A 22081-nucleotide genomic window follows, 5' to 3' on the forward strand; every position below is an offset into this window, starting at 1 on the left:
CGGTGGCGATGGCGATGGCGATGGCGATGGCGATGGCGATGATGATGATCGTGGGATCACAAGGTGATGATGAGGATGACAACGATTGTGGTAGGCGAAGATGGTGATGGATTTCATGTAGAAGTATTGATGGTGGTGGTGTCGGTGAGGAGGAGGAGCAGGAGGAGGACAAGAAACTCTTCCTACTTGCTATGGTATAGCTAACGACAATTTCATTTTTCGCAAACGTATACAGTTGCTTATTTCGCTAGCAATATCTATATTATTCCTACTGGACAACACTACCATTTTACTGGGAAAATAATTAAAAGTTTTTTTGTATTTGTTCTCATCTCCATTCTTATTACTTTATTTACAGACGAAATCCATTGGGGATGAATTGACGGAAGCAGAATATCGTCAAGAGGTAATGTTATGTAAATAGTGAATATTATTCTTCATTTGGTAAATCGGTCAGTATAATACATGCATACACACGTGTACAGTGAGATACCTGTGTCATTCCAGACTTAATAGAAATAAATTAAAGCAATTAAAGCCATAGCACATGTTCCATAGTAAACATTTATACTTTATTTTTGGTTAAACACAAATTACTTCCAACAATACACGTTTTACATGTAGGCGTTGGTACATGTTCAACAAGATCTGGTCGATTAACACGACGTCTTTGCGGTATCATATAATCAAAAACGCCTTATTAAAACATAAAAGTAAGAACAAAATATATATAAAAAAATGCCTTAAAATTAAAAGTTTTCTGTTTTCAATTTAAATTATGGCCACTTGCTTTAGACAGACAAACAAACATTGCAGATACTTTGGATGGGTGTGTGTAATGTTATTTAAGAGACAAATAACAGCTGGAAGTAGTTTTCCTTTTTTTTTTTTTTTTTTTTGGACAATCCTTTACAATCTTGATTATTTATTTATTGTTGTCAGTAAGTGATCAAATTTATTTAATATCAAAGAATTATAATATTTTTTTTTTCAGGTGAAAAGCTTCCGTCATCGCTTAAGGTAAGGTAATAGTATAATAGGGAGAAAGTTCAAAACACTACAAACAAACATAGAAAGGTTTTATTTCATCCAAACATAGAACGTATCATTATATCCACAGCACTGCACCTAAAAATATACAATGTCACTCGTGTAAAACTGTTGTATATCTAAGTAAATGACAAGGTTTAAAGTATGAATTTGTATTTAAAACAACATTAACTAATGTTTATGCAAATTTGAAATGGGTGACTCTGAATATTGTTAATGACATCTCAGTGGATCATCATTGTTATTTGAAGCAATGATAAACATGCGATGACCCTTTAGACCAATCAATTAAAATTGAGATATTGATTCCTTTACTGTTTAGACACATAGCTGTAGTTGCGTATGCCATTTTAATTAAGCTTATTTGTTAAGTTTAGATCATAGAAAATATTAACTTTAATATTTTCCATTTGATGAAATTACTTCAACAATTGCAACTAAAAACGTTAGAAAAATCTTCATCATTTTAGTTTTTGCTACTATTCCTTAGATTGATTTCAATAACACTTATTTTACTGCTCTAATGAGAAATCCAGGTGTAACGGCAAGGTCATTTAAAAGAAGAATTTTAGGTTGTAAAAAAATAGCAACGCCAAATTACAGCATGAAAGTAAAAGGGGTGGTTTTAGTCTGTTTCTGCAATTTTGTAGGCTGTATATTTAATTTTTAATTTAGAAAGAATGTCAGAAAGGGTACGGCATGTCATGTATATAACGTACGAACGTTTTGGTCGATCATAGGTTTTTATAAAGCTCCTTATCAACGAGGCTAACATAGGACCAGACTAACTTACAATGTGTAAAATTATTGTACATGAATTAAAACACAGAATTGATACCCAAATGAGAAGTCGACACCTCTCTCTTTAGACCACTCCACGTATGTCGAAGCAGTAATGGATCATTCGTCTCCTCGTGACAGCTTCAATCTGAAGCTCATTAATGTTTATAAAAAAATTGAATTGAATGTGTTTACCTTGTCAAAGCCACTGTGATTCTAAGTTGCATTTACCATATAACTGCAAATTGCATAAAACGTAGAATAACTGTTAATTCACTTACTGGTTATAAAGAACCTGGAAAGCAAAAACTTATATCTGGTATGATCTTAAAATGCCAATATTTTTTATATATTAACTTGGAAGTAATGGTGACTATTGTTTGTACTATAAATGATATAAGAGTGATTAGGTATGTCAGTTATCATAATGTAATTGTTGATCTTACTTTATTCTATACAGAGATTCCCCATGGCAGCAGACCTGGATAGTCGCGAGAGGAAACCGAAATCTTGAAACAGAATAAGAAGATTACGATACGTTGTCAAGTACAGGAGACATTTATGTTAATAATAACTCAGATGTCACAAGAAAAAGTACAGTATTTCACCACATTATTTCATTGCAGAAAGCTGTAGTGACGTGCATAAGATATCAGAGGTGTGGGATACTTTTTCCTCGTGTATGGGATTTTGAGGTTCTTGTCCCTGAAAAGCAGCCGCTTAAAGTTTAATTGGGCATTGATACCTCATCATTGGAACATTAATTAAGTCTATAGTACGGTATAAGAGCAAGGCTTTGTTAATAAATAATTGGTTAAAAGGGTATGTAACTAACACATAACAGAGGTCTTATTTTCTCAAGACTGAATGTAACCACATCCACAACTGAACCATTGACCCTCAAATGACAGAAGAGGAGGGGTCATTAACCTGTATTCACCCCACCCTTAACGCACGCCACTGGGAAATGGTATGGGTGACTGGAGAATCACAAGAAGCATTAACAGCACAATAACAGAATGTTTATTAAGTGTTCTATTATTGGTATGTTGCCAGCCACCTTTATTCAAGTGATTTCTATGCGAGCAGAGCTTATGAATCAAATTAAGTTTGGTATCAGGTTTGCTCAATTTATATTGAATTTGCTACAATATTTCCCCTAGCATAGTTATAAGGTTTTCTCGGCTGTTATAAATTATGAAGGGTCAAGAACCTTTATGATATAACGTGTACAAAAGGAAGGGTCATGTCTCTATTAACTTTAATCCGCTCTTTTTCTAGGGTGTGGGTCCTTCCCTTAAAAACAGACACAAGAGTACAAATGGAGCAGTTTTATTTTTAGATTATAAATTAGGTATATTATAAGGTCTTAAGATAAGTCCCTACAACCTAAAGTATTGGACAAGATCAGTTATTGAAAATAATCGGCCCTCAACATCGTTTAATGTCACATAAATATTCAAAGATACACACAAAAGAGGCAACATGCTCATAATCTTTATACATGTGTTAAAATCAGAAGCTTCTATTTGTCACGTGAAATCAGATCCATAGTCATCAGATATCAATAGTCAGCTGCCAAAATTCCAATTTTCAACAGTGGCGTAGGAAGCTATAAAGAAGTGTGAGACAGAAAACTATTGTGGTACTTCACCTCTAGAAGAAATTTTTAGAATATATAGTGACTGCGACGGGTTGCCAGAAATATCTTATCGTTCGTTTCAAGTCAAACTTTGCTCTCTTTTCGACATCAAGAGCGATAAGACCTTATATGTTCCTTTTTAATTTTTACGTACTTTTATTAGTTTTGTTATTATTTTCCGTCTTTGTTTATCAAGTTTTGCCTTTTCTTTACATAGTGTCTTCCTGAAGAGAACTTAACATGTACAATGAGAACATATATCTCATTATTTCTAAGAACTTCTTTCACAAGAAAAATAAACAAGAAGGCTACAGAATCAGACAATTCGAATGATTTTCTTTAAATTGAAAAAGTAAAAGACGTTACAATTTGATATGAAGTCATGATGCAACATGATCCATTTGGTAAAATATATCAAAATGAATTCGTCTTTTTAGCTTCATTTTGTTGCTTTGTAAATGATAGATATTAGTGTTTCTTTTTTGTTAAGCTTTCATTTTGTTTGATATTGCTTTCTTGTCAAGAAATGGTAACATATAGTTTTAACCGCGACATTATATAACCTTACTTTAGCTTCTAAATAAAACATAATACAAAAAAATGTATAACGTCATGTTGCAATTTGAAATCAAATTAAATTTCAGAAATGACAAAACTAATGAGAGCTAACATTTTATAAATATTATGAGTGTATTTATTGATCAGTAAATAAATTAAACAGAATCAACCTATTTGGTTACATTTTGTGCCTTTGAATAGTTTTGCTTCTGTTGTTATTACGCATAGAAACCAGGTATTTGTACGGTAATTTTGAAGTTCTTTAAAATCGACATTAAGACAATAAATAAATGACATCAACGTTAACCCACATACCAACGTTATATATTAAAATAGTCTATCAACACAGTATTTGCTGCCTAACTATGAATAGTAATTATTCTTTTCGTCATCATCAACATCATATAAGTGATATGGCCCTGTTGTGTCGAACGTGGCAATGTGGCGAATACCAATAAATAAACACACACACACACACACCCACACACACAATATATATATATATATATATATATATATATATATATATAAAAGATAAACATGCGAATATGTTTAACAATTTATAAAAGATAAACATGCGAATATGTTTAACAACGACATACTGCTATATTTCGGAGTGGTCACCACTCCATCGTCAGGCAATTGTACAAGATCAATTAAATACACGGGCTAATATACATCAGAAGACGACAATAGTGATAAGCTTGAGTGATATTTTTTTAAAACTAGGAATGATTAGAACAGCCAGCAATTTTTTTTTTTAGTGAATTTTCAAACTAGGAATGAATAGAACAACCAGCAATAAAAAGTAAATAGGGATTAGAATAGCTCCAACCCGTAGCTCGCTACATTTCTATTTAAGTCTGACTTGCATGTTTAGTAGATCTAAATATCAGTGTTTTTTTCATGTAGTTAGTGGTCATGTTCGGCCGCAAATTTAATGTTACTTAAAATACACTGTGTTTTCATATTTTTAAATTCTTTAATGGTAATATTTGGTACCACCAGGTGTAGCAAATTCAAAGTTACATGCAGTTCTGAGTGTCATACAACAACATGGTTTTGTCGATTGTTCTTTGAAGTGCTTTTGATAGAAAATTCAAAAGCGTACGACTTTATTTATTTTCCGTTTTACAAAATTTTACAGTCACTGACTTTGTTTATGTTAAAGATGGTTCTCCAATATGCAAAGTGTTATATGTGGAGTGTGTTTGTTTATGTTGCTAGCAAACAAATGCATAGGGGTTATCCTGTACCACGTTCTCTGTCTCCCAATCACAATATCTTTATAGAATATGAATTTACGGATAGAGAAAGGGAGAGAAATGAAAAAAAAAAAAAACATGTGAAACTATCTGAAATAATAAAGAACATAGAGTAATAACATTTAACAAAGAACTCATTAATATCAATACTGTAAACAAGATAGGAATTATTAATATAAATATATATTCAATAAGTAGTGAAGATTTATTGAAACGTTAAGAAAATTGTAGTAAAGTAAACTAAAACAAAACAAATGAAGAGGAAATTGAATATTGCAAATACACTAACAAAGAAAGAACATTCATCAGGCAATGAATATTACTAATGGGAGTCTAGTAAAATAGAAACAAAATGGGACAGAAAAACTTAAATATTAGCGATAAATGATTCAGCGAATTGTTGAAATAAGAAGATGGGAAGCCCTAGCTTTAACTTAGAAACAATATATTTAATTGGTACGAGGACAACACATAAGGGATATAATTAGACCAATATATGAGGAAGCAACAATGTAAGATATTATCATGACAGAGTTTAAAAAAATCACCACAAAATAATAAAACAAACTTCGATCACTTAGATTAACTCACTTTTTCGTAATAAAGTAGATAAAAAGAAAAAAAAATACTCCTTGTTTAATCAGGATGACTTTCTTTAATTAGTATACAAATCAAGTAATGATTAATGCAGATTAATGTAAAAGTTAACACAAAATTATATAAATTAAACAGTATATACTAGTCTGCATCGATGCATATGGCACCCTCTCACTATACTACCCTAAAGATACCCTAATCCAGCCCCACACTACAACTAAACCGGAACACTTACCCCATTTCCTTAATCGATGTTTATAACTTTTGGGTTATATTTTTGATAACACCGTTTTGGCAACAAGCACCACTCCCTTCCCCATTCCATCACCGAAAACACATGCTCACTAATAACCCCTGTCTGACATTGTCGTCCCTCTTATTTGATCGACAACCTGTCTTTAGTACTCTCACCTTCTCCCTTTCAACACTTGGACCACCCTCCCCCCACATACCCAACAGAAACTCTTAATATAAGCATAATATTAACTTAGATAACATTACAGTTAATCCGCACACAGTGAGATTAACCAAACATAAAGTGCATTTGTCTCCTCAACTATTCTTATTGTTTGCAGTACATACCATAGAAACAACACAGTACATATGTTTACATAATAATATTTAAGAATAGTTAACTGTAGATCTTTTCAAGGTCAATGACCGTTTTATAATATGTATACAGTGTACATTATGTTGACACTATATTCCCATTTGCAAAAACAAACCTTCAGTCTTACATACCCTATACTGTACACATTTATATTATAAATCAGTACGTTAAAATATTGTTTTACTTTTGTACTATGACAGTACACTCTTTTATATCCTATTAAATTCATTTCATCATGTCTTCTCTCCGAATATTTACAGCGATATGTTATAATTGGTTAATATTTCCAATATGGTGATTAAGAATATGGTGTTAAGAATAGGTGCTCCTCTATTACATAATACAACTTCTTTTTAATGCGATGCGCACATCTCTTGTACTGGATACAACTTCTTTTACTTATATTGTTCAAGTATTGGATAACAGGTGAAGAACAAAAGAAAATGAACAAAAGAAAAACAAAAATAGTTAAAAATATGACTGTACATCTTTAGAAAGAAAAACATGATGAAGTTATTTCAATAAGATTAAAAAAGGTGCACTGTCTGGGGAGAACAGTGTGGAAATAGTTTAACATGTTTGATATAACTGTGTACAGTATAGGCTATGTGTGACTTGAGAAAAGAAAAAAGCCGTCGGTTTTTTTCAGTGACCTCAAGTAGAGAATATTCTTACACCCTCTTTGAGATAACTAGTCAAGACTACCTTTTCCTGAATTTCCAGGAATGTTCTACTTGTTTTGATAAACCAACTATGTTGTGGCCATTATATTTATTAAAATAACGAGAGCGCTTTAACAATGAGGTCAGCGATCCACATCGCAAGTTAAACAATTCCTCTCTCTGCATATGAAAAGATTGTTCGGAAGTTGATGCAAAAAGCCGGAGTGCCAAGCCTTTGAATGTGCGAACAAGAGAGGGGAGGAAGGGGCTGGGAAGGTAAAACGATATTATGTTATTCCTGAAAAGAAAACGTACAAAAGGCACAAAAGGCACAAAAGCGCAGGCTTGTCCCTCCGTCGCAGAACTGTTATTTATGTTGGCACTAGCACTAGCACCAGAGTAACCGGCAGTTTCGGCCACGAATACGTTCAGATTAGCAAGCGCGCTGTCTTGTTGTTTCAGTTCTGCCATTGTGTATTCAGGCTCGAATTAATAGCAGTCAAGTCTAAACGCATCCATGTTCTCTCTTCTTCTTTTTTTTTAATCGCGAGTCTGGAAAAATTTTTGTAAGAAAAATTTGACTTAATATTGTCTTAGTTGTTGTGAACAGTAGGATATGTTAGATAGGTTTCAATGTCGTGTAATGACAATCGTCGTAAAACCCTCGATATTTAATAAAAACACACAATTATACTCTAATTTTGTTTCTACTATTGAAAAGCTTTGTTATAAATGAAAAACAAAAATATTATCAAACACAATATATTTCTTTCTTTTTTGCTTGTACATATTAATTATTGTTGGAATTGGCTACAGTTTTTTCTCTGTTGAAATGCGATATTTGGCTCGCTTTTACGTCACGAAAAAAAAGGTGACAATGTACAGTATCTAAAGGGAATGGAAGGGTCATTTGCGTTGACTGTGTGTGTCTGAGAGGGAGCTGAGGGGTGAGGCGTTGGGTTGGTAAGTTCGTTTTGTGGGTGAAAGAAGAATATTGTAATGTTAGAAAGGACCTACAGTTATATTTTCTAAACGACTATTATATAAACATATGTACGGTGTTCGTTCATATTAGTATATACTGCAAACAATGAGAGGTGAAGAAAAAATTAGAGTTAGAGTTATTTTCATTTAGACTGGTTTATTGGTAGTTAATAATTGGAGAACTGTAATGTTATGTGGGGTTAAAATGTGCATAGCATTTTTGTTGTTGCATGTGGGTGGTGGGCATAGGGTTGGAGTGAAGGAAGTGAAGACAGTTTGTTCTTCAAAAGAGAGGGATGGTAATAGTATGACAGAAGGATATATTGATGGGTACGTGTGTCCGAGTGGGGGGAGGCGGGGTGGACGGGGGTCGGTATAAAAAGTGGTGTTAACAAGATAACCCAAGTGCTGTAAACATAGATTAAGGAAAGTGGGTAAGGGTCCGGCATAATATGGTAAGGGGTGGATTAGGGAAAGTTTGATGTAGCCGATACGTAGAAAGCAGAACCAAGATATTCAAAAGACACAAAATGTAATTAAATATGTTACATCTATTTCATATTTTACTGATCAAAAAATACACTCATTCTGTTGATAAAAATGATAACTCTTATTAATTTTATTATTCATGAACATTATATATTAATTTTGATTAGCCTACCTAGAATTGCGGTAAATACTAAATGTTGCAATTTCTTTGCATGAAGCTAATAGTAAGTAAAATAACAAGCTTAAACAAGAAAGCAATAATCTTGAGCATTACATAGCGACAAAATAAAGACGTATTTATTTCAAATATGTTACCAAATGGATCATGGTGCATTACTGTGTTTATATCAAATTTTAACCGTCTTAATACTTTTATATTTACAGAAAACAATTTCATATTTTCTGATTGCCTTCTTGGTTAAATGTCATTAATTGAAGATTTAAGAAATATTGAAACATACATTCATGGCGTTTTTAAATCTAGTTTTCTTCTGGAACAAAAAGGGCAAAACTTAAGAAATAAAGAAGGGCAACGATAATGAAACAAATAAAAATAGGTAAGAATTAAAAAGGAACATATGAGGGTGTATCACTATAATATATATGGATTGTTCTATAGCTGAGGTATCACCATGATTGTTTTTTTTTTAATATGGATCAAATAAATATTCTAACATGTTATTTACAAGAAAAGTTTATTTGATTCTCATTCAGGTGTTAAAAACTGTACCACATATAAAGTGATGCAAGTATACATTATATCATCTCTGATGCGGAATGTTATACACTGATGTATTAATGTTCTGCTGACAATAATATGATGATGACGTCAACCTTCTTTTGGAAATAATGTTCCTTTTGTTAATCCAGTTTTATAAATTCTAAATTATTACTCATCCAAACTAAATATTATGCCATACTTTAACAGCATAACATGTTTCATATGAACTAGTTTCCTTTGGTATTCATAGCGAACGTGTTACTTGCTACAATACAATATTTCTTCTCTTTAAATGTATGATATTTCTACTGACAGCATAAATAATGGATTGTCAGTTAGACTAGTAGTCCAGTCGCTCTAATGTTTGAGTTTCGTCAAATCAAAATATGACAGTAGTTTAACGACGCCAACTGGGCTGGCAGCGTTTGGTTTTTAAATGCATTTTTAAATGCGTGTGTTTCAATAAATAAGCAATTCACTAAAGTGAAATGTTATACAAAAAAGGAAGACATTTACACAAAAATTTACGACATAGCCAAAACAGTAATACACTGTATGTAGTATGGTGTGTCAGGATTAGACTGTATGCAGCATGGTGTAGTCCCGATATATAAAGACCCTTGAAAGAAATCATGAAGACATAATACGAGAAAATTTAAATCAGAATTATAATAAAACCAAAAAACAGAAAGTGAATTAAAGGAACACAAACATTACACATTATAAAGCGTCAAAGGACATCGAGTTCATATCGTAGTATTATGCAAAACAACGGTCGAATCAAATAGGTGTGTAGGTAATCTGTTTATTCAAATAATGAAGTACAAGATAAACATACGAGCAGGAACAGGAGCAAATAGACCCCTTGCCAAATCTTCCTCACTTTCACAAGTGGAGGCAGGAGCGTTTCTGACCCCCACATTCATTTGAGGAAATCGCTGCACCCCATGACATAAACTTTTGAACTTATATTAGCAGAAAGGAGTTTCAAACATTACATTTTATTTTTTCATAATGCTTTAATCTCAATTTGAAGTTCTTTTATTTATTTATATATTTTTTGCATGAAATTCCAAATTCGAATCACTACATAATCTAAACATTTCCTCTAGTGGTGAATACCTCAGTGGTTTTCTGTCCAACTCTTTTTGATAGCTTCCGACGACACTGTTACAACATTGGAAATTTGGCAGCTGACTATTGATGTCTTATGACTATGGATCTGAAAGCACGTGACAAATAGTAGCTTCTGCTTTTTACACATGCATAAAGTACATGAGAATGCTGCATCTTTCTTGTTTACAATGCATAATGATGTGACATTTAACAATGTTGAGGATCGATTATATTTAATAACTGCTTTGTCTAATACGTTGGGTTGTCGAGACTTATCTTAACACCCTTCTATATACCTAATTTATACTCTACATATGACCCTGCTCAATTTGAACTCTAAGTGTCTCTTTTTTTAGGGGAGGACTCCACACCCTACATGTGAAACAAATTAGCGATCATAGGAACACTACCCTTCCCTCTAATCACGCCCTTACAGCCCGTCCTATCACAGCCGAGGAATACTTAGAACTATGCTAGTGTAATATTGTAGCCAATTCGACAAAAATTGAAACCTAACTTAATTTGAGTAATTAGTTCTCATTACATATAACTCAGTTGAATATAGGTGCCTTGCCACATACCGAGTAGTATTACACTTAATCATCATTCTGTAATTGTGCTGGAAATGTTTCTTGTGCTTCTTCAGTCATTACATACAGCTTCTTAGGGGAGTGCGTAAAGATTGGAGCGAGCAGGGGTCCATGCATCCTCCTCTACCGTCATTCGAGGGGAAATAGTTCAATCGTGGACATGTTTACATTCATTCTAGGGAAAAATATACCTTTCCACCGTGTTAGTTACATAGCCTTCTGATCTCACACACATTCCAGATGATTTATTAGCAACGCCTTGCCCTAAGACTTTGTTACATACGTAATTAATGCAGCAATTATGAGGAATTTTTGCCAAAATTGAACCTGAAGAATTTGCTCTTTAGGGACAAAGGACCGCAATACCCTCATACACGAGATACTTTATAGACCCCACCTCAGATATATTGAGCACGCTACGACAGTTTTATACAATGAAGGAATGTGTTGGAAAACTAAACTTCTTTTTCTGCGACACCTGAGTTAAATATTTACATCAATATCCTCTGTACTTAACAACGTATCGTCATCTTTCTATTCTGTTTTAAGATTTCGGTTTCCCCTCGAGGCTATCCAGGTATGCTGCCGCGGTTGGTTCCTGTTAAAAGAAAGTAAAATCAACTAGTCCGCAATGATAACCGACAAATCTAAGAACTCCTATATCATTTATAGTACATAACATAGTCACCAGCACTTCCAAGTTAACATATCAGACAGATGGCATTTTATGATCATATAAGATACGAGTGTCTGCATTCAAAGTCCTTTATTACTAGTGAGTAAATTAACAAGTGTTCTACGATTTTTAGCAATTGGCAGCTACATATTAAATGAAACTGAGAACCCCGTTGGCATTGACAGTCTAAACAATATTAAAGTCAATCTCTGAAAATTAATAGGAACAGAAGAGTGACACCATGTGTAGATTGAAATCAGCATCATCATTTTAGAAAAAAAGTGCAAAATCACAGTAATATAAATGTTAAGAAGCGTTAAAGAGTTGCAGATTGAAAATGACAAGAGGAGTCGAATGATACATTACTGTTCTGTCCTCAGTGGAGAGAATATTAAGAGAGGTGTCCTATTCTCATTTGGGTATAAATTTAGCCAATTCATGTACAATAATTTTACAAATTGTAAGTTAGCTTGGCCTAAGTTAGCGTAGATGATACGGAAGCTTTATAGAAACATACGATCGACCAAAACATTCGTAAGTCGTAAGTCTGAAATGTTGTTGTTCTCTTTCTGGCAACCTTTCAATAATAATCCAAAGTAAACCAAAAATAGCAGAAACAGACGTTGACAACCTCTTTTCCTTCCATGGTGTCATTTGGCGTTGTCAGTTTTTCTACAACTGAAAGTTCTTCATAATTTTAAATGATTTTGCCGTTACACGTTTGTTTATCATTAGAGCAGAATGGTAAGTGTTATAGAATAGTTTGAAGGAATAATAGCACAAATTTTTAAATAGCATCTTTTAGTTAATTTAAACAATTGAAAATATTATTCTTAGTTTTCAATGTTAATAATTCCCATGATCATATCAAAATAAAATACCATATGGAACTACAGCAATGTTATGTGTGTACACAGTATAGGCATGGATATATCACTTTAGTGTATTGGTCTAAAGCGTAATCGTATGTTTATCATTGCTTCCAATAACAATAATGATCCGCTGAAATGTTATAGACAACATTCAGAGTCACTCTATTAAATCTGCATTAGCATTCGTTTATGTTTTCTTAAATACAAATTCGAAGTTTAAACCTTGAAATTTACTAAAATATATAACAGTTTCACACAAGTGACATTGTCATTATTTGGGTGCAATGCGGTATATATAACGGTATGTTCTATGTCGGGATGAAACAAGACAGTCCCTTTGTTTTTCTTTGTTTTGTAGTGTTTAGACCTTGCACTCTATTACCATTCTTTCCTTACCTGTAGCAATGACGGAAGCTTTCCACCTGAAGAAATCAAAAATGGAAGGAAACAATGTCAATATAAAGATAAAATATTAAGAATGTCTCCTCCCCACCTGCAGAAAGGCTCTTTATCCTTGCCACAATGAATCCAAATCGATAAAACAAGACTGTCTCTAAGTAATGACTTCTTTTTAAGTGCGACTTGCTCTCAAATCACACAAACTTATATATACATGTAACAAATGGCATCAATTTTGAATCGATTTCCTATCATCACAGTCAGCCTTTAACTTATACAAGGTAGTATATAATCACACAAAAATTAGTTATACAAAATACTCCTCTCGAACTCAACCGTCTCATTTATATAAACTTTATAACTGTCCGCTGTCACATATAGCCACATTTTTAATCCAAAATAAGAAACCTATAAGAATTTATTTCAACTTAATAATTCACTACTCTGCTGCTCGTGGTGCCTATCATTATTTCATTTTGTTAACCTAGATTTTGATAAGTTATTTTATTTAATGTCAACAATGCATGAGAATTAATGCTGTGCCCATATTCAGATACTACTATTCACATACCACATCCATCCTACCAAGTACTTCACTTCACTTCAAAAGAATAAATTAAAACAGAAATTAAGAAAAGATTTGTCCCAGTTTTATAAGAAAAAAGAAGGTAACTTAGAGCTGTTACTGTTTATTTTGTTTTCATATTCAAGGATTTAGCTTTAAAGTTTAATTAAAAGTATTAAAATCGCACTGTAAACCTAAATGAAGATCCGTTCAGTTCATCGGTACGGCTTTTTATAACAATATTTAAATCCATCGGTTTGCATTCAAATAATTGGTTATTAAATATAAAGTCATCTCATATAAACAAAAAGTTCTCATTTGGGTAATCGACCATGCTTATACTCTCCTTTGTAGGTGAAATTCTCATGATAAATGACTTTTGATATATTGACCATTTAGACTTCTACAGACCAGAAAGGAACTTTGACCTGCTACCAAATAATAGGGTTCTTGTACTCACCATAAAAAATATATGCCAAATAAACGATGTTAGCTATCTGGATATTTCGTGTTTATAAGGCTTTTGATGATTAGACTTACTATTGGTCACCTTTGCTAACCCCAAATGACACAAAACAATACGATTATTGTACTGATTATTGGGAAGCCACATGTTACTTATAAGAATTGCAGAGGTAACCTATCTTGAGATATCGTGTTTACAGGCTAGGGCGTCACACACATACGCTTGCACACAAACTTGACTTCATAGGTTACTTGCCTGATAAGTAGACAAAAAAAGTAATTTGAAGACAGAAACTTTGCATGTTAACAAGTTTTGCCTACTGTTAAGAGGACTTTTTTTTTATCTTATCATACCATATAGACGTCGTGTTTAATCCACCGGGTCCTGTTTAACCTGTATCACTTCCATATGTAAAATTGGTATTGCTGAAATTATTTAGTGCTTAAACAATAGTAAAACGCAGAAATGTTTACAGTGGAACATGTGTAATGGCCTAATTTGGTTAATTTATGGCTATTATATATGGGTCGATACAAGTATCTCACTGTACACGTGTATACCTCTATATCATACTTAAGAATTTACCAAATTAAGTACACTATTCACTATTTGTATCATATTACCTCTTGACGATATTCTGCATCCGTTAGTTCATCTAGAATGGGTTTCGTCTGAAAAAACAAAAACAAATGGTAATATGATTCGAGATAAAATAATATAATACTTCATATACAAGACATTATTTCCTACTAATTTATGACATCATATATTAAGTGCATGAAGAATGGGAGAGGGACATAACCACTAACATCACCACCACCACAACCACCATCATCATCAAACCCACCATCACCACGATGGTGATGATCATGATCATGATCTTCATGATCAAGATCGTCATGATCATGGTCATGATCATGATAAATTATCATGGTCATGATCATCATCACGATCATCACCACGATCATCATCATCATCATCATCCTCATCATCATCATCATCATCATCATCATCATCATCATCATCATCATCATCATCATCATCATCATCATCATCATCATCATCATCATCATCATCATCATCATCATCATCATCATCATCATCATCATCATCATCATCATCATCATCATCATCATCATCATCATCATCATCATCATCATCATCATCATCATCATCATCATCATCACCACGATCATCATCATCATCATCATCCTCATCATCATGATCATCAACATCATCATCATCATCATCATCATCATCATCATCATCATCATCATCATCATCATCATCATCATCATCATCATCATCATCATCATCATCATCATCATCACCATCATCATCCTCCTCATCATCATCCTCCTAATCATCATCATCCTCCTAATCATCATCATCATCATCATCATCATCATCATCATCATCATCATCATCATCATCATCATCATCATCATCATCATCATCATCATCATCATCATCATCATCATCATCATCATCATCATCATCATCATCATCATCATCATCATCATCATCATCATCATCATCATCATCATCATCATCCTCATCATCCTCATCAACCTCATCATCCTCATCATCCTCATCATCCTCATCATCCTCATCATCCTCATCCTCATCATCATCATCATCATCATCATCATCATCATCATCATCATCATCATCATCATCATCATCATCATCATCATCATCATCATCATCATCATCATCATCATCATCAGCAACATCAGTACTATCACCATCACCACCATCATCAGCATCAACATCACCACCATCACCATCTTCACCATCTTTACCGTCACCACAATATCATCATCGTCATCATCATCATCAGCATTATGTTCATTATCACCATCACAATAATCACCATCATCATCACCATCATCACCACCATCAACACCATCATCATTTTTTTCCATCATTACCATCACCCCCATCACAATCATCACCATCACCATCATCATCCATATCATCACCAACATCACACATAACCACCACCATCATAACGTCACCATCACCACCATGACAACCATCACCACCATCATCACCATCATCACCACCATCATCATTATTACCATCATTACCATCACCCCCATCACAATCATCACCATCACCATCATCATCCATGTCATCACCAACATCACACTTAACCACCACCATCATAACGTCACCATCACCACCATCACAACCATCACAGTCATCACAGTCATCATCAACATCATCATCATCATCATTGCAAGCAACTTGAATATTATTGGCAGTTGTTATCTTCGGTTTTGTATACGTAGCAAGATCGATTGAAGCTTACTGCATCTACAAGACACATAGTACTTACATGTCTGTGCCCCACTGTGCTTGTGTTTATTTTCAATTATTCGCCCGCAGTGTCAGTTGACTGCACATAGTGTATCTCTACATGTCAATCATCACCGAAATCGGGATTTGGAATATGTTAAGGAGCTAAATCGATAATATGTTGATTTTAATATATATATTTCAATTTGAGTTGCTAGAAACTGGTATTAGTCCAGGGAAAATTACTTCTACCGATTTAATTCGACATATCCTCGATTTAAACTGGTAGATGTCGATTTGACTAGATATATACCAATTTATTTTACTTATCATCAATTTAAATTGGTATATATCGATTTAAATCGGTGTATTTCGATTTAAACTGGTATAAGTTGAATTACATTGTTATATGTCGATTTAAAATGACATTTACCGTATTAATTTGACATATCATCGATTTAAACTGGTATATGTTGAATTCAACTATATGTCGATTTAAATCGTTAGAAATCAATTTAAGCAGCTGGAAACTGGTATAAGTCAACGAAAATTAGTATATGTCGATTTAAATCGGTATAAGCCGATTCCCTATGATTTGAGACTGATGGCCCGCCATAACGTATTAGTATACTTGTGACGATTTATGTTTTAGCTTGATGTTACTTCTGCGTCACTTACATGGCAGAATAAACATATTTTTGAGCTGTTTCAGCCATGAGAGTCCAAAATAATATTCTGCTCAAAATTTGCTTCGGAATGACTAGCATTGTTTCAAATATAATCTTCTATTTTGTGGACTTGTTTTAGAGAGTTGAACCATGAAGGGTTCTTGTTAAAATAAACAATGAGAGATAATTACCGGGAAGAGTACAGAACGTCCAGATATCAGCTCCCAACGACCAGACTGGAGATTTAGTTTGTAGAACCCTTCGCTTGGTCCATAAGGCATCCAGAAAACTAAAATATAAATGAAAACAAAGCAAGATTAGGGTAGGTAACCAGTATCAACAAACAATCATGATGATATAAGACAGAACGGCAGAGAAGGTTATAATCTGTGCTTGGATCACGTCAAACTTCCGAAGATTTAGCTACTGAGGCATACACAGTAAACAGTTGAATTCCGTTTATTTTTCATGCAACAGGCACTACTTTAAACTGAATAATTCATATAGTATGATTATCAGTCCAGTCAGTGAAACTAATTAAAATCCTTTTTCAGATATCTATAGTTATTACAACTGAAATGTCGTGTTAAATCTAACTTCATGTTTCAGATCTCTCTCTGAAATTTCTGACTTTGCTCATAAACATTGGAGATGACCAAAAAAAAAAAAAAAACGATTGGAGAACAATCATATAACATTAGCATTTGTCCTTAAAGCTTGAGGGTTGCATATAATCCTTGGTCCTTTATAGACATATATCGGTAAAATGATCAGCGCTATGATGTGGAATATCCTGAAGAAAACATGAGCAAACTACATTTTACTTGATTTGTGTTCGCTTTTCACCTTTGTTCACTACCAGTCGTACTGCTTCCTTTATTTTACCTCTAGCATAATTAGTTCACGTTTTTACTCTGTTTTATGTTGTTACTGTAATTTATTCATGGTGTTCTTATTGTATTTAGTCTAAAACGTCTTCAATTGTGACTTGAAAGTGTTTGCATCAGATTCAGGACACCACCTACGTTCATTGCGGATGTCACTATATTAAACATATGCAGCCATGGGTGATCTATTCCTCACGTTCACCAACCCACTACACTCAGACCCCCATCAACTCCCCGCCCCCACTTTCTTTTCCTGTCCAACATTTCCACAACGATTTAATGGGCATTCACAACACGGCATTATCTTATCGTATTTCAGAGAGCGAGAGAGTTCACTCACGTTAACAAATTCAGGCTACCCTCACGGTTATACCATGTAGTAGCCATTATACTTTAATTTACATCACTGTTATACCATGTAGTAGCCATTTGAAGATATTGTACATGGTCTAGGCTTTATTAAAGTTTGTAATCCTTTAATATCTTTGCTTTTTTTCTGTGCGAAAATAAATGCACGGCATGCTCAGTGCATTACAGTAAACTTAACTGATTCATATTAATTGTTCCAAAGCTCGTTCTCAGCTTTGTCACTCATTTGTTAATTTCTTCATTTGTTTTAATAGAAGAAATGGATTTTTTTTTATGAACGGGCTTAACATGATATGAACTGTATCTGTAATGTTCTTGAATTACAGGAAGAAAAGGAAACAACAATCTGTATAGAAGAAGGCAAGAAATAATAGTCAATCGATAACTTATCAATCAATAATTATCGTTACTTTACCTTCAACCTTCTGTGATATCAAATTGAACAAATCATGTAATGGTGTATAAGGAGGCAGTAGGCAGGAATGAAACCTGATAAATAAAGAAACAGAAACTTGACTAACAAACATACAGAATCAGAGACTCCATAATGATCAGACGCTCGATTGAAATAAACTTTAAAATGAATCATAGAATAATATATATCATTGCTAATCTCCATTCCCTTCTACACAATGTACCAGCTACACGATGTATTAACATATTGTTCAATTTATGTCATGAACGACGTTCGCTTTACTTAATTACTCTCTCCTGAGATACCGCATATATTACAAAGCTGAACAATGTTCTTTTCGACACCTCAAATCATTAGTTTGTTTGTTATTTAATGTCACGTGATACTTGGAGAATGGGGAGATAACCATCACCACTATGAACCACTACCATCACCATCACCAACACCACCATCACCACTATCTAAATCATCAATATAATCATAACCATCACCATCATCATCATCATCATCATCATCATCATCATCATCATCATCATCATCATCACAATCATCATTATCTTAATCACCATCATCATCAATATCATCACTATCACCATCATCATCATTGTCGCTAATCTGGTCATTTTTTTGACCACTATATCCATCATCATCACTTTTACCATCATGATCTCCATCACCATCATCACGTACCACCATCGTCGTCATCAGTATCACCATATGATTCCACGATCATCATCATGATCATCACAATCACCATCACAACCACCATCACCACCACAATCATCACCACCACCACTATCGATATCACTATCAACACCATCACCATCACCACCACCATTATCATCACCACCATCTAAGCCATCAATATAATCGTCGCCATAACCATCATCATCGCAATCACCATCATCGTAATCACCATCATCATCACGTACCACCATTGTCGTCATCAGTTTCACCATATGATACCACGATCATCATCATATGCATCATCACCATTAACATTATCATCATCATCACCATCATGGTCATCGTTGTCATCTTCGTAAGCATCACCATATTATATATTATGCCACGATCATCATCATAATTATCGCCATCGCCATCATCATCACCACCACCATCATCACCACCAACACCAATATCACAATCAACACCTACATCACCACCATCATCAACATCATCATCAACACCATCATCAACACCATCACTATCATCAACACCATATTCATTAGCATCATCACCATCACCACAACAAAACTACCACCACCACCATCACCATTAAAATTAACATCATCACCATCATCACTATCAACATCACTATCATAACCATCATCGACATTCACCATCATCGCCATTACCACAATCACAATCACCACCACCTCCATCACCATTATTATCACCATCGCCATTCTGGTCATTTGTGTGACCACCATAACCATAATGAAAACTTTTACCATTATGATCACAAGCACCACCATCGTCGTCGTCATCATCATCGTCATCATCGTCACCACCGTCGTCGTCGTCATCGTCGTCGTCGTCATCATCATCATCATATGATCCCAAAACATCATTATATGCATAATGATCCAAATCATATCACCATCATCACAATCATCACCGCCATCACCTTCATCATTATCACCATCACCACCATCACCATATGATTCCACGATCATCGTGGTTATAAACATCACCATCATCACCAACATCACTATCATTACCGTCACCATCATCATAAATATTGATTGTAAACTTAGCTGGCGCAACCATATTTCAACTATATGCAGTATAATTGCATGGAATGTCGGCATATTATCTAAGTTGAAATATTATCTATCGGAAAACATACTCAGAACACTATACCATGCCCTGATTGTCCCGCATCACACGTATTGTTCCATTACATACAACTGGTACATACAACACCAACCTTAACAATCTTATAATACTCTAAAAGGCAGCCATTCTCCACATTACACACTCAGCCCCGCGTGAGCACACCAGTCCCCTATTTAAGAAACTCAACTTACTAAAATTGCACGATGTGTAGGTGTGGGATTGTGGGGGTGGTGTTGGGTCTCATTTTGTCTCTATTTTACTCTCCAATTAATCATAGCACTACCCTGAAGACTGTTCTTGTATTATTAGTTTATTTCTTCATCTAATTTCTTTTTCATTCGTTTTGTTTTACTTCTACATTTATCTAAGCCTATTAATACACAACCTACAGTAACTATTAAATATACTGATATCAATAATTCTTATCTTGTTTACATCATTAGTATCAAGTAGTTATTTAATTAATGACCTACATTATATACATAACTATAAAGTATACTTACTGCAGTTGCTTGAATACCGGAGAGTGTTGTATATAGTTTAATATTCCATTAACTTCATGTTTATCCATTTCTCTCCCTTCCTCTGTCTGTATGTTTATCCTCTCTATTGATGTTAGGATTGATAGAGAGAGACCAGAGGAGAGGATAAAGTTCCCATCTTCATCAATCTTACTAAAGGACAAGGCTAGATTCACCCAGTATATGGGAATCTGAAGAAAGGAAAGTAATAAATACAATTAATACCATTATGTTTGCTTACAGGACATATACATGGAAATAATAACATTATAATTAACTTAGGAATATTAACTTTATTATTGTTTTGAATTCATATTAATCAAGTGATATTTTGTTTATATTAATCATATTTTGTTGTTGTTTTGTGAATTATGTCATAATTAGTGTTTGAATTTGTTAAAAAAAGGGGTAATTTTATTTATCAAGTTAGTTTAATCTTTGTTTCATTTTATTTTGATTAAGTGATACTTGATCGGGGTTATTAGGAGGGTGTCTTTGTGCGGGGGAGGGCGTGGATATTGTGTACCCTCGTGAATGTTATGTTGTTATTGTCAAAGCCTGTGAGAGGGTTGAGAGATACATGGACCGATGGGTGTCATGCTGGGTAGGGATGGGCGTGGTAGGGATAATTAGGGGTGTTTTAAGTATAGGGGGTCAATGTAGACAGCTTATACATATTAAATGTAACTTCCGTTTTAAGGGGAGGTGGAAGTCTGAAGAAAGAAAAAATATATATAAATAATATGATATCGCTTTATCGGGGTTTAAAGTTTAACACATATTTTGTGTTTAACTATAATATATTTATTATTCAATGTATTTATTTTGTTATGTTTTTATCTTGAATGTGGTTTTATGAAGATTCTAATTTTACAATCGGATCCTTTTTATGTTTGCTGTTTTGTTTGTTTGTCACTATTTTTTTTTTGTGGTGAAAGAAAATATGAATTAGATGACTAAAAGCAACTGTTGCTATTTATATATTAATGTATTTAACATAATTGTGTTAATGATATAATTTTAGATTGAAGAA

General features: G+C 33.7%; 1 protein-coding gene across 1 annotated transcript in view; it reads right to left on the reverse strand.

Annotated features, from left to right (window-relative positions):
• Window positions 1–8290: 8290 nt before the first annotated feature.
• LOC139982313 (uncharacterized) overlaps window positions 8291–22081 on the reverse strand; it is a 156335-nt gene continuing 142544 nt past the window's right edge. Inside the window, exons 7-12 of the mRNA XM_071995027.1 lie at window positions 21031–21239; window positions 18686–18759; window positions 17206–17303; window positions 14666–14713; window positions 13009–13034; window positions 8291–11662 (exon numbers count right to left, since the gene is read on the reverse strand). Of these exons, the coding sequence (XP_071851128.1) occupies window positions 11599–11662; window positions 13009–13034; window positions 14666–14713; window positions 17206–17303; window positions 18686–18759; window positions 21031–21239 (519 nt within the window). The 3' untranslated portion in view covers window positions 8291–11598. The remainder of the gene's footprint in view (window positions 11663–13008; window positions 13035–14665; window positions 14714–17205; window positions 17304–18685; window positions 18760–21030; window positions 21240–22081) is intronic.

This window comes from Apostichopus japonicus, chromosome 16, assembly GCF_037975245.1.
Source record: "Apostichopus japonicus isolate 1M-3 chromosome 16, ASM3797524v1, whole genome shotgun sequence".
NCBI lineage: Eukaryota > Metazoa > Echinodermata > Holothuroidea > Aspidochirotida > Stichopodidae > Apostichopus > Apostichopus japonicus.